Source organism: Tasmannia lanceolata, unplaced genomic scaffold, assembly GCF_043159265.1.
Source record: "Tasmannia lanceolata isolate RefF3 unplaced genomic scaffold, GAP_Taslan_0.1 ptg000016l, whole genome shotgun sequence".
Taxonomy (NCBI): domain Eukaryota; kingdom Viridiplantae; phylum Streptophyta; class Magnoliopsida; order Canellales; family Winteraceae; genus Tasmannia; species Tasmannia lanceolata.
In genome coordinates, this window is record NW_027518693.1 from 13,602,508 (window position 1) to 13,616,774 (window position 14,267).

The following is a 14,267-nucleotide window of genomic DNA, read 5'->3' on the forward strand; positions in this document are numbered from 1 at the left end:
TCGTCGTAGTGCAAGAGTTTTGAGCAGGATTAGAAGTTCAGAGAGAAGGGGAGAAGGACGCTATAAAAATTGGTCCTGGAATGTATGAAATCAGTTTTTCCATTGAATAAAATTGCAAGTTTTTTCTTTCTTTTTTTTAAATCTTCCCTTGTGGATTCAATGTTCTTCCTGGTGACTGGTGAGACGGTGATCTTACAATGATACTCGAGAAATCATATGGCAGACCTCTTCCTTACAATGCTACAAGAAGCTTCTTTAGTGATTCATTTTGGAGTTGGTGCCACTTGCCACATTTCTAATCATGCAGGTAATCTTTCTACCTTTGTTCCATATCTTGTTTCGAGTCCAATTGACATGGGTGATGAGTCCTCTCTTGTATAGTTCTTTTCATGTTCCTGATATTTATTAAGGGGAGATTTTATATGGTGTAAGGCCTTACTGTTAAGGTAGGGGTACCGCCCTTGATATTTCATCCAACAGCAGCTTACTTTTTTAGGATTTTGAGGAGCTGCTGGTGGATCAAATCTCAAGGGTGGTACTTCCACTGTACAAAGGTCTTATTGTTTATTTTTTTTTGATGGGTAAGCTGGGTTTAGGTAAACCCCGACCAGATTTATTAAAAGAAAGAAAAGCCATTACAAGGGGGGCCTAAAGCGGCGCCAAAAGAGGAAAGATACATCAACTAAAGCACAAAACCAGTCCAAAAGAGAATAAACAACATTATGAGAAATGGGTTCAATGAGCAGCTCTTGCAGCAAGAGGAAGATCGAAAACAGGAACGAGGAGCGTGCAATGGGGAGATCCTGAAGAGGGCCTCCAAGAAAACTTGACAGAGCATCTCTCAACAGGAAAATCCATATAACCAGGAACATCAAGAATGAAACCAAATCGAGGGGGGTTTGAAGAGAGAGCAGGCATGGAGAAGGCTACTGGCGTTGGTAGGGGACTCCCAAAGAGTCAGTGTTGATGATGTTAATCAACTCCAAAGGCAGATCAGCTGCTAGGAGGCTTTCCCCTTTTATGGGACAATCTGGCTTGGAGAGATAGTCTGCCGCCCCGTTAGCTTCCCTCCAAATGTGTGAAATCTCCTAGGAGATCAGGGAGTTAAGCTTGAGCAAGAGATTTTGAATTTTGATTTTTTGGCGCCACGGGCATTTGCATATACCTTTGATAATGTTTACTGCCTGAAGGGAGTCTGATTCGATCCACAAAATGTTAGCACCTTTCTGCATAGCCAGAGATGAACCTCTGATGATTGCTTCGATTTCTAATGCATTTATATTGGAGGGGGCTGAATCTATAAAGAAGGCACTGATGATGCTTTTATTCCCATCTTTGATGATCCCACCTATTGCAGCTTTGTCTCCTACAAGGGAAGCATCCGAATTTAGCTTGATCATATCACCCAAGGGGGGGAGCCAGACATAGGTTTTGATGCTGGTGGAATTTTGGGAAATATGAAGGCCAAAAATCTCTGCAAATTTGGTTGCTCTGACGCTGGGAGTATCTTCTAAACCCAGATGAATTAGCCGCTGCTTTATGGTGACAAGGATGTCAGACAAAATTTTCTGCTTGTGGGAGCTCTTCTGATAAAAAATATCATCACGCTTTATTAAGTGATATCAGCACAACCATATGTGACATGTAGCTCCGACCCTGTTTGCAGGGGTTAAGCCTCTAGCTCAATTGGTAAGAGGCGTTGCTATTCAACCAAGACGTGGGAGGTTCAATCCCAGCTAGCCTACCAAAAAAACTGTTAGTTATTTGCTAATAAAAGAAGAGTGCATGCGTAAAGGCATGTAGGTTACGCCTCTCTTCGCTATTAAATGATATCTCACACTTTACTTTTAATAATGGCACTCTTCTCTTCATTTTCACTTCTCTAATTACCTGCTAAAAGCTGTTACGAGTCTCCAACAGCTAAACAACATTCAATTTGAAAAAAGTTCAATAAACCGAGTTTCATTATCAAAACTAGGGAGTGGGGATATCATTTTCCTAAAAGGCTAGCCCCTAAGGGATGGGTGCAAGTCCTTGTAAGCCTTTCAACATCCATTCACTTTGCCCGTATCGGGATCTTTGCTTTCGCGTGGAACCCCAACAATCTTAAGGTCATGATTAAACCTTCTTCATCCTCTCTTGTCAAATGAGAAACATCTTAAATATGTGAATAAAATTAGCAGAGTCATTGGAAATTACTTCTACTAAAGTACATTTCTTTGTACATACATAACATGTGTTCCAATGTGTTGCATGTGGAAAAGTATTGTAGGTGGAGTGAAATTTACTAAATTCACTCCACCTACATTTTTTTAGTTCACATGAATGTGTCTGCATCTCCATAGCTACCTATGTTGTCTCTCTTTCTTTTTTCAATTAATTTTTTTTACCTATAAACCCTAACTTACTAGGTACATTCCATGCACTCTTTTCTTTTACTAACTACCTTCCTCGCTTTATTAAATACTTTATGATGGGAAATGATATTTACACATCAAAAGGGGGGGGGGGGGGGGGTAAATATCACTTCCCTTTATGATTGGTTGTTGATAAAACAAAATTTGGGTTGTGGGATTAGGGAACACACAACCGAAAGTGATACATTTGCCCTTTTTTTGGGCTGTACAAAAGATTACGGAAGTGATATATTTGCCCTTTTTTCTTTTTTTTTCTTGGGACAGCACCTCTAGTGTAAAAGAGTAGTCATAAATACACTAGAAGGGGCTGTCCTAAGTAAAAAAGGGGTGAATATATCATTTCCTGAAATTTAACTGTGTAAAGTAATAATATGACCTAAGACATTAGGACAGACCTCTGATTATTAACCAGACCCTGAAAAGAGCCCAACTGATTTATGATTCAAATGGATAGTGGCATAAACACAGGTGGATCCGATCCGAATTGAGCCATTTGACAACCCTAATTAGTTATACAGTATTTCACAATTTATTTAGGCCATGTTTGTTTCAGATTGTGACAACCGCTTGTGAGCCCTCCAACTGATTATTGGCGAAAAATTAAGGCCACGTTTATTTGAGATTATGACAACCGATTGTGAACCCTAAACCTATTATTGGGCCCAAAATTATATCTAAATTTGAGTCCAATAATAGGTTTAGGGCTGGCAATCGGTTGTCATAATCTGAAACGAACAGGTTGCACGTACATATGGTCCAATGTCCTGCATATTGTTAGGCCCACTTTTTTTTATGATCCAAGCAGTTCATCTGTTTGGGCACAACGTAAATAGGTTGTGCCCCAAAAATCATTTCCATAGGATGATCCTAACCCCCCGATCTGAACTGATCTGAATATGGAGATTTCCAAAAATCATGTATGGAATCCTTTTGCAGGTTTATCTTTTAGCACATATGGATGTATTTTCGCACATGGTTGTGTCATCCCGTTTGCCATTTTAGTGCATCAGGATAGCCACCTTATTTTCGCACATGGTTGTATTTTCGCACATTAAACCTTTATTATCTTTTAGTGCATCAGGATAGCCACCTCGTTTGCCATTTTATTACCAATTATAATTGGGATTTTCACCTATAAATCCCAAATTCTCTACGTTGTGTACCCATGAAGTCCAGTATTTTCCAAAAAGTATCATGGGGCCCACTTTATAAGATGATCCAAACTGTTATTGTGTTGCTAATGTGTAGTCCGTAGATAATCGCCATAGGATGATTCCAACCTTTCGATCTATAGAGGTTGCTATAATGTGTAGTCTCTCTACAAATCAGAAGGTTAGGATAATCCTATGGAATTGATCTATAGTGTTGAGCCTATTTACATTGCAGCCCGACAAATGGACAATTTGGATCATACTATGAGGTGGGCACCACAATTCTTTTTGAAAATTACTAGACTTTATACACACAAACCATATAAAATCTCAATCAAAATACATGGGGGTGCCCTATCTTGTTTTGTTAACTACTATCCTAGCTTTATTGAACACTTTTATAAATAATTATTATTAGTATTGGGATGTAATGGCACCCCCATTGGTTAGAAGTCACCAAAGTGCATTTATAATCTGTAAAAGACCATTAATTGCACTTTGATGACGTGCAATCAATGGGGGTGCCCTTTCATTTTATTTTATTTTTTTGCAAGGGCGCCCCTAAGTTTAGCATTACTCTTTTTAGAACAAAAAAATCCGAGAAATTATATGATGGAGGGCCGTATCACCTATGAACACGTAAAGGTGGTACAATAAAGCTACCACCCTTGATATTTGATCCAACAGAGCTGCTGTTCGTATTTAATGTTGGATCAAATATCTAGGATGGGATGATGAGTACGTGTTCATAGGCCCTTCAACATATAATTTCTCATAAAATCCTTCGGGATGTAATAAGAAATTTGCATCCATAGGGTATTTAGGGAAATGATATTCCACCCGGTATTTAATAGCTTTAAAGAAGTTTACTTTTATAAGTTAGGGCTGCACAAATAATCGGCTAAACCGATAAACCGAACTGAACCGGGCCTATCAATTTGGTTCGATTCGGTTTTTCTAGCCATTGGTTCGGTCGCGGTTATGAATTTTACTAAACCGATGGGATCGGTTCGGTTTACGGTTTTTTATTTTTTAATTCGTAAAACCGAACCGATTCGATGGCATTTTTGCCATTTGGGTTATAATTTATAAAGCGTTGTAAATCGACGTGCCAGATTGCCACATATACTTATTTTGGGTGTCCAAAGTAAATAAAAGGGGCGGATAATATATCACTTCCCTTTAGATTTACGAGAATACACCAATACGGGTTACTTTTTGGCTTCTAAGCCAAAAAACCCTAGCCAACTTCTCTTCTCGTTCTCGACTTCTCGCTAAGTTGTTTTCTCTCCCAAAGAACCCTCTTCGAGTTATTGCTGAAGAAGAATAAGAAGTTTGGGCACTCATTTTTCTTTAAATACTCAACCAGTGAAATCTGTACATTTCTCTTCATTTTTTTTTCCAGGCTATTTCTCTTCATTTTGGTTAGGGTTTCTACTGATGGGGTCGGTTCGGTACGGTTCAAGAAAGCCCCATAAACCGAACCCGACCGAACCATGTGCAGCCCTATTATAAGGTACAAGAAAACGACACCTGGTGGGCGCGATCTTTATTCATACAAAGAATAGAATGTTTTTATGACTAAATTGTTTCGATGTAAAATTAAAGCCAGTGATTAAAAACGGTAAGGTATGTAATAGCTGTAGAGAAATTTACATCTGTGTGTATAAGATTGTTAATTGCTATAAAAGAAATCTATATGTAAGTAATGTAGTTATTGAAGGAAACTTTACATTTATAAGATTTTAAATAATTCCTGCTGGCCACCGAAAATCTCCCATTATATATGGAAATGATATATTCGCCCTCTTTTCTTTCCTGGGGCCGCCACCCTCTTAAGGGACTGCGGACTGCCCCATTGTTATATTTCGATATGGCACCATTCACTTTTTCCATGTAAAAGAAAGTGTCTTGGACCACTATCAAAATAGTAGTGTGCGACGGAGAATTTATATGATGGGTGGCCGTGAAAACACGTGAAGTCTAAAAAAGTAGGTATGGCCCACTCTTTTTCATGATCCAAACCGTTCATCTATTTGGGCACAACGTAAATAGGTTGTGCCCCAAAAATCATTTCCATAGGATGATCCTAACCCTCCGATCTGAAGTGATCTGAAAATGAAGATTTTCAAAAATCATTTATGAAATCTTCTACAGATCGGAGGGTTAGGATCATCATATGGAAATGATTTTTGGGGTACAACCTATTTACGTTGTGCATAAACAGATGAACGGTTTGGATCATAAAAAAAGTGGGCCGTACTTACTTTTTTTAGACTTCACGTGTTTTCACGGCCACCCATCATATAAATTCTCGTGTGCGAAGTATGTCTCCTAGATTTAACACTTAACTGTTGTAATAGAAATACGCTTTGAGCCTTTCTAAAATCACCAAAAAAAATTAGGTTGAAGGATTTTCCGCTTACAACTTGACAGCATAAAACAACCAATCCTTAAACTAAAAAAAGTATTTGGGAAAATACCAGACACATTTTCTAAATGTTGGACTTCTTTGGCTTATGCTTGATTTTTAATGACTAATTAGAATATATTTACAAGTAAATTGGACTGTAAGATTCGTTCTTAATAATGACTTTGGGCTGTGTCTGTGCCACGTCTATGTGATATGATCCGTTTGTTTGACTAGCAACCACAGTTCCCTCCAAATGCAGTTGAGAGCAACTCGATGGGATGATCCTAGATTCTTGATCCATCAACCCTCATTTAGGTTATTTGATTTTCTGCACATTATGTCCCGGACCTTAGAAATCCGATACTGATATCTCCCTGATTGTTCTTATTTACAAATTAGAGATTAGATTTATAAATGAACATACCATAATAACAAAAACAAGGGCGGCTTGGGAATGGCTAGATGTACGCAGCCTTACTCCTACTTTGCAGCAAGGCTGTTTCCGTGGCTAAAACCTATGACCACCAGGTCATAATGGAGCAACCTTACCGTTGCACCAAGGCTCGCCCTCTCATTGATTAAGCCTGTGGTAACTCATACCGGAGGTCAGCCCCGCATATTATACCGTTTGAACCAACTTTCCATTCCTCTCATTGATTCCCGGGGTAACATTCAATTAACCTTAATCAATGAGAAGCCTTCCCACCTACACGCAGTAATGACACTCTACATCTCTTCCTATTTTGTACAACCAATCACTGTCTTCATTTAGATGCCAGAAACTGCAACTGCCAATACCCAATGAAGCATTACATTCATTTATGGGGACAAAACTGACAAGAATAAATAATGGCAGCCTTTTGAGAATCCATCTCTAAAATTCGGCTATTTTGGGTACATTTTTCAGTGTTTTTATTTTACCTATTCCCATTCTGAAACCTAAAATACAGAGGGTGAAAACTGAAAACCGAAAAGCCTTACACAAACACTAGGGTTGTTGGATCACGGATTAAAACGTAAACTGAAAATGGTCACGTGTCAGCTTACCATTCTACAGAAACCAAGAGTTAAATGGGAATTACAGTAACGCTACCAAAGGCATTATATAAATGCAGATGGCCTTGACGTGGTGCACCTGGGTTTGAGTTCCTCATTTACGTGAATCCCTTCATTTCTCTGTCATTTTTCTCTTTTGGTGCAAAAACCCAACAATGTCCATGGATTCTAAATATGTTTTGATGGAGAAAGTGAGGGATTCTTCTGTGTTTTTCGATCCATCAGCCATTCCTCCATTTGGTTTGGGTGAGATCCGTTCAGCCATTCCAAAGCATTGTTGGGTGAAGGATTCATGGAGGTCTATGAGCTATGTCCTTCGAGATATCTTTGTTATTTTCATTCTCATGGCCTTTGCATCATATTTTGATAGTTGGGCCATTTGGCCTCTCTATTGGTTGGCTCAGGGGACCATGTTTTGGGCTTTGTTTGTTCTGGGTCATGACTGGTAATAGTTATTAGATTTGGTTTTTTTTTTTTTTTTTAGTCTGATTTAATTTTGTATTTCCTTTTGTTTTTGTAATAATACTCTTTGGTTTTTTGATTGATTAAGTGGGCATGGAAGCTTCTCAAATAGCCGAAAGCTAAATAGTCTGGTTGGGCACCTCCTACATTCCTTTATTCTTGTACCTTATCATGGCTGGTAATTGATTTATCTTCTCTAGTTATTCGTAAAATCTGTATCTATTTGTTTTTTTTGTTATAGATGGGAAATGGCTTTAGAAAATGAGGATTTAATTTGCTTGTTCTACTATCTCTGATGCATTATATGTTGTGTTTCTGTCTGTTGGAATCACCCTTAAAAAGCCATTAAGGAGAGGGTATACAAATTCCTTGTAAGCCCATTCACATTTATTCACTTTTCTAATGTGGGATCTTTGCTTCAACATGGATGCCATGTGGAGACTACGAGATCTTTCCCGAGGGATTTTCAACATCCTCGAGGGTACACTAGAGTTACCACGCCATGGCTCTGATACCACTTGTCGGGACCTGGGTAGAACTCACCCTTAAAAGCTAGTCGTTAAGGAAAGGGTGCCCCAAGTCCTTATAAGCCCATCCATATCTCTTCACTTTTGCGATGTGAGATATTTTCTTTCTTGAGGAACCCCCAACAGTGTCTAGCCATCTCCCCTCTCCCCTCTCCATTTATTCTCTCTTAAAAGAAACTGGCTTTCTTTACAGTAAGGGTAGTGCTGTTGTCGCTCTGGTGGTGGGAAAGGCAATCTTGTATTTTTAAGATCCAACTTAACGTTGTTTTAAGTTCTAAATCTTAATATTCTGTTTTGTTGGTCTGTAGGAGAATCAGCCACAGGACTCATCATCAGAATCATGGGCACGTGGAGAACGATGAATCTTGGCACCCTGTTTGCAGCCCTACTTGTGTCTTCTTTTCTTGTGTTTTTTTTTTTTCCTTTGGGGTTGAAATTTTTTAACTGGTATTATTTTCCTGTCTCTTTCTTGTAGTTGTCTGAGAAGGTTTACAAGAATTTGGATGTTGTTGCCCGTACTCTGAGATTCACAGTGCCTTTTCCCATATTTGCATTTCCTTTCTATCTGGTTAGTGTTCAGCTCATTTGGAGAATAGATCCAAGAATGAAATTTGATCGTTTGTTTTGGCTAGATCTCATGTAATTTATCATTCTTCGGGTTGTGTTACAGTGGGGGAGAAGTCCTGGGAAGAAGGGTTCTCATTTCGACCCAAACAGTGACTTATTCCTTCCCAATGAGAAGAAAGGTGTAATAACTTCTACCTTATGCTGGGCAGCAATGGTGGTCCTTCTTGTAATATTATCATGCGTAATTGGTCCAATCCAGATGCTTAAGATCTATTGCGTCCCGTATTGGGTATGATGTCTTTTTTAATTTCGACGAATATATTATCTAGTAGAGAGCATTTCTATAATAAGCATTCTTTTGGTTCTGTTCCTAAAATGCAGGTATATGTTATGTGGTTGGATGCTGTGACTTACTTGCATCATCACGGTTATGAGCAGAAACTTCCTTGGTATCGCGGGAAGGTATACATTTGGTTTGTCATTTTAGAGATGTTCTGTTTCTGTTAACTTGTATGGACACATTAACAGCTGTTGAAGTGATCTGTGTTTTAAGCTCCATTTCTTTCGACATAAAATGAGTGCAAAACAAATTTTAGGCCCATTTTTCAGTGGAAAATTGGGTGTAAAATTTGTTTTACACCCATTTTACGTCGAAAGAAACAGAGCCTTAGAAAAACTACTAATCATTTGTTCATGTCTCGCAGGAATGGAGTTATGTAAGAGGAGGGCTGACAACAATTGACAGAGACTATGGATTGATCAATAACATACACCATGATATTGGGACTCATGTGATACATCACCTCTTCCCGCAAATACCACACTACAACTTAGTAGAAGCAGTGAGTTCTCTTTGACTCTTCTTATTTATGCTTGGATTTTTTTCTTTCCAATTGAATGAATGATGTAAACAATAATGGAAAGCTCAGTGTCTAGGATTTCCCTGATCTTTGATTTTCTGATAATTTAGACCAAGGCAGCGAAGCCCGTGCTTGGAAAGTACTACAGGGAGCCAAAGAAATCAAGCCCTTTACCATTACACTTACTTGGAATTCTAGTGAGAAGCATTACACATGACCACTATGTTAGCGACACTGGAGACATTGTGTACTATCAGACTGACCCTCAGTTGTTGGGGGTTTTTGCCTCAAAAAATAAGTCAGAGTGAAGCCACAAAGGTTAGATGAGATACGCAAAACCCACTGATCCTCCAACACTAACTTTTGGTGACAATTTAAACTAGGAATGTCATGTGGAGCTTCACAATTCCTTTTTCTTTCTAATCTTGAGTGGGGGGGGTAGATTGGAAAGTAATTGGATCCTCCCTCTCCTTTCAATGCAGATGCATAATATGATTTTTCTTCAGTATAAGTAGCTCTATAATGTAATAAGGATGATCTGTATTTGTTTTGCTGTAAGTTACTTCATAAAGATAATTGTGGCCTCCCTTTCCTTTCAATGCATAAGCATAAATGCATAATATGATTTTTCCTCAGTATAAGCAGCTTAATAATGTAATAAGAATGATTTGTATTTGTTTTGATGTAAGAGGCTTCATCTTCAGCATAGCATATCAACTTTTGATCAGTTATAATTGGAGGTCAGAACAGTAAATTCATTCCTGTGTTCTCTGGGAAAGGGGGAGTTCATGCCATCTCCTCTTGGAAGCCCAAACAAATGCACTTACCTTTAGTTGGGAATATGTCCATTTTCTTTTCTTTTCTTTTCTTTTTTTTGAAAATGATAGCCAATTTTATAAAATAAGAAGAACGTGGATGTCAAAGGAATATGTCCATTTTCTCTGCTGATTATTTGGGAAATTCATGTTCTACATGTGCTGCTGATGGTGAATCTTCTAACCACCATCTTAATAGTAAAAGGCTGTCAATAAAGCATGTAATTTTCCTTGTAGGTCATGTTTCATTGGTTTTGTACATGGTGAACAGAACAGAATTATTTGCTAACCAACTCTGTATCAAGTCTTATTCTGAATTTCTCTTTGAATCAACATAGTGTCTTATTGGCACTTAGTTCATGTCTAGATAATGTTAATACCAGCTTGTAACTTGTCCCATGCAAAGCTTTTCACAAGCAAACCAGTCAATCTGGTGTTCCAATGCTTGCTGCCATTATATTTCCAAGCAATTTACTCATTTTCTGCTATTGTTTTAGCAGTTAAGGCAACAATTTTCTTCTGAATAATCATAATTCCTATGAAAAACTGAAAAGGGTAATGTTGGTATGCAGCAACATTTAGAAACTCCCATGGCCAATCAACCCTTTGAAGTCCATTTGGTCCGATCCTCAGGCCCTGTTTTTTTTTGGATTTTGAGAACCAGCTGAGTCCAAAACTGATTATTGGACTCAACTTTACTTCTAATTTCGAATCCAATAATCATTTTTGGACTCAATCAGTTCTCAAAATCCAAAACATATTCAAACACTATAAGACATAGCACCATATGGTATTGAGAGTAGAAAACATCTTTATCTTGAAGTTGTAAGTTTTAAGTACAGACACCAAAAGAAAAACTCAAGCATACAACAGTTCTCAGGTTTTCTCATATACAGCATTGCTACTAATAATTTTTGTAGGAACACATGGCAATGATTTATGAAAATACATGCCACCACTACTTTTAACAACTTAAGCTGTATACAGATCATTAGAGCTGAAATAAAGCACAATTGTACACTTTGATCTTACCTCAATATTGACTTGTAGTGGGAAGATTTTAACATGGAATTATGTCCCAAAATTTTAAGAAAACGTATGACAAGGAATATTTAACTAAAGGTGTGAAGTTATGGTTAGACAATAGCCAGAGGTAAAAGATAGAAGTGCCCATGATATGTTCTATTTTTCTCAGGCTTTGTTCCTTTTTAAAAATGCGTGTAAAATTTGTTTCACACCCATTTTACATCGAAAGAAACCAAGCCTTTTAGGATATTGAACCTTAGGTTAGATCATTGTGGATGAAATCGACAGACTAAAATTATACCATGCCATTCTGGAAAGGTCTTGAGCTACATTTAGGGTCACCCCAGAAGTTGTACAATCACCATGGATAGTTTTACAAGCTAGAAACTCTTCCTTGTAGTTTGAGTAGGCAGGTGGACAATTTTTGGGATCTTGCAGAACTTAATGTAGAGACTACATGAATCAAATCGTGGTTCTGTGCTAAACATAAATATAGAAATCAGAAATTCAATTATTCAAGCTTCTATCACATAATAGATAGAGAGAGAGAGAGAGATGTACAAAAATACATATTAAATTATACTTGTTTCTTTGGAGTGTTTGGAACTACTGTTGCTCCCCATGGCTTGGTAATATGTTCAGTTACTTTGCAGGAAGAAAACAGCAGGAGAATAGCAGAAATTCTTCTATACAATTGCATGAAAGAAACAGAGCCTTAGGATATTGAACCTTGGTAGCTAGATACTGTTCCATTTAGTTTGAGTAGGCAGGTGGACAATTTTGGGTCTAAGGATCATGCAGGACTTACTGTAGAGACTGCATGAATCAAATCTTGGTTCAATGATAAACATAAATAGACAAATCATAGATTCAATTATTCAACATTTGTTCAGCTTCCATCACAAATATAGAGAGACAGAGAGAGATGTAGAAAAATACATAATGGTTTATACTTGTCTCTTTTGAGAGTTTGGAACTACTGTTTCTCTAATATGTTCAGTTACTTGGGAGGAAGAAAACAGCAGGAGAATAGCAGAAATTCTCTATACAATTACACGATGCCGCATTACACGGCTGAAATTTGTTCTGCAAATTCAGCTACAGCCTCATGAAGAAGTCGCTCCAGAATCTGCAGCCCAAATTCAATCCCAACCTCTTCAACATCTTCTACCTTCCAAGCCTCCACGCAATTTGATTTCTTCACGTCTTCTTCTGATAACCAGCAAAGCACACCCCACAATTCTGAATAATCAGGAGGCTGGCAATCCATCTTTCTCGGTTCTTTGCCTTCCTCGTCTATTGTTTCTAATTCTCTCTCATCGGAGATTGAGATACAGCCAACTAATGAACATGGGTAGTCAAAATTTGCAATTCCTGTTGACAGTTTCCTGCTCAATGGAGATGGCTTCGAATCTTCTTCTGCCAGTGACAATGACAGAGATGAAATAAGGAATTGGTTACCCACACTTATTATAACAATGTTCTAAATTTTACAGAGTTCAGAAGCAATGAGTGGAGGGAAATTACCGAATATAAGTGTTTCTGAATCGATAAGAAAATCGCTGTCCGTGTCAAATGGTCGATCCAGAACAGAGACCGGGCTCGACTTCTCAGAGCTGAATTCTGATTCTAGTTTCTTATCTGAAGAATCTTCCTTAGTGTTCTTACTGAATTTTGCTCCATCGGACATTCCCTTATAGTTTATTTGCCTGTATAACTTTTCGGCCTTTGAAACACTACGGGATTTTCTGAAAATTTCTTTTTTGTTAGGAGCAATCTTACCCTTAATCTCACTGGAATTGCTGGGTTTTCGAGAATGCCTTTCATCAATCCTTCTCCCCAATACATTCTTTTTGCAAGAACTTCTTCCTTGATCCTTCTTCTCCAACCTTGCCTGTTCTCCGTTCTCCTTCATCATGCTTTTGCTGTTATCTGCCCTCTTTCGCGTCAATTCTCTAAAACCCATATCAGATTTCAGCTTTTTGGTTCCAAATATACCGGATTCTTCTCTCTCATCTGATCCGAAACTTAAAATTAGGAACTCTTCATTCTCTTGCCTCAAGAATGTGGGTATCTTGCGAAATGACATACTGGTCCTGACCGGGCGATGCTGCCTTTGCATTGAGTCGAATTTGGGCCAGTTGTTGAGAGATTTCTCCAACCGTCTTCTTCGAATCGAATTGGGGATAGGAGAAATCCAACCCAACTCGTCTGGCATAGATTCAAGCCCCATTAGTCTCGCTACTATTCCGGGACTAGGAGCTGTCATCGTCTTCTCTTGGTTCTTTCCATCTTGACACTGAGCAGGAGAATCAGCTTCTTTGGTTTCTTCCCTGTTGTTGGAAGATGGGCTAGAGAGTTTAGCACAGAGGAGACAGCGAATAATTTGAGAGAGGCATCCAGCCGTGGCATTGTTAGTCTTGTGCAAACTGCCATCAACTGAAGAAGGGGAGTTTTTGGTCATGTGGAAAGGAGATTGGAGAAGGAAATGGAAGCAGGTTTTGAAGCGAAGTTCAGAGAAAGAGAGAATGGGTGGAGAGGTAATGATTTGAATGAGGAAATGAAGCAAAAAGAAACTTGAGAGAGAGGGTGGGAGGGAATAATTTGAATTATGGAGGAAATGCCAGGGCAGTTGGGTTTGAAGCAAAAGAGAATTTTGAGAAGGGGTAATTTGATTGAGAGGAAATGGTACTTTGGTTTGTAGAAAAAGCCGTTTGGTTGCTAGTAAAAAACAAAAATTGTGGAAAAAGGGAAGTGTCATCCGCATTACTTTGGAAGTCTCCCATGTAATTTTCTAAGGATCGGTGCTCTCTCCACTCGTGATGACACCCTTGTCTAATAAATGCTTGTCTCCTCCCTTGTTTCCTCCCTTTTTTCACAAAAATTCAACGGAATTTTTTTTATTTGCATTCAAACGAAGCGCGGAGAGAGAGAGAGACGGTAAGTTGGGTTTGAAACAAATGAATATAATAG

The 14,267-nt window shown here is 38.4% G+C and overlaps 2 protein-coding genes across 2 annotated transcripts; one reads left to right on the plus strand and one right to left on the minus strand.

Annotated features, from left to right (window-relative positions):
• Nucleotides 1-7,097: 7,097 nt before the first annotated feature.
• Nucleotides 7,098-10,161, plus strand: LOC143848500 (omega-3 fatty acid desaturase, chloroplastic-like). The gene is made up of 8 exons (XM_077357456.1): nucleotides 7,098-7,482; nucleotides 7,588-7,677; nucleotides 8,335-8,401; nucleotides 8,502-8,594; nucleotides 8,697-8,882; nucleotides 8,975-9,055; nucleotides 9,298-9,435; nucleotides 9,564-10,161. Exons 1-8 carry the CDS (start codon nucleotides 7,193-7,195, stop codon nucleotides 9,759-9,761), a joined length of 1,143 nt encoding a protein of 380 aa, XP_077213571.1. The 5' UTR covers nucleotides 7,098-7,192; the 3' UTR covers nucleotides 9,762-10,161.
• A 1,873-nt stretch (nucleotides 10,162-12,034) lies between these two features.
• Nucleotides 12,035-14,025, minus strand: LOC143848778 (uncharacterized). Its single transcript, XM_077357833.1, has 2 exons — nucleotides 12,822-14,025; nucleotides 12,035-12,713 (listed from the first exon to the last, which is right to left on the minus strand). Exons 1-2 carry the CDS (start codon nucleotides 13,756-13,758, stop codon nucleotides 12,361-12,363), a joined length of 1,290 nt encoding a protein of 429 aa, XP_077213948.1. The 5' UTR covers nucleotides 13,759-14,025; the 3' UTR covers nucleotides 12,035-12,360.
• Between the last annotated feature and the right edge of the window lie 242 nt (nucleotides 14,026-14,267).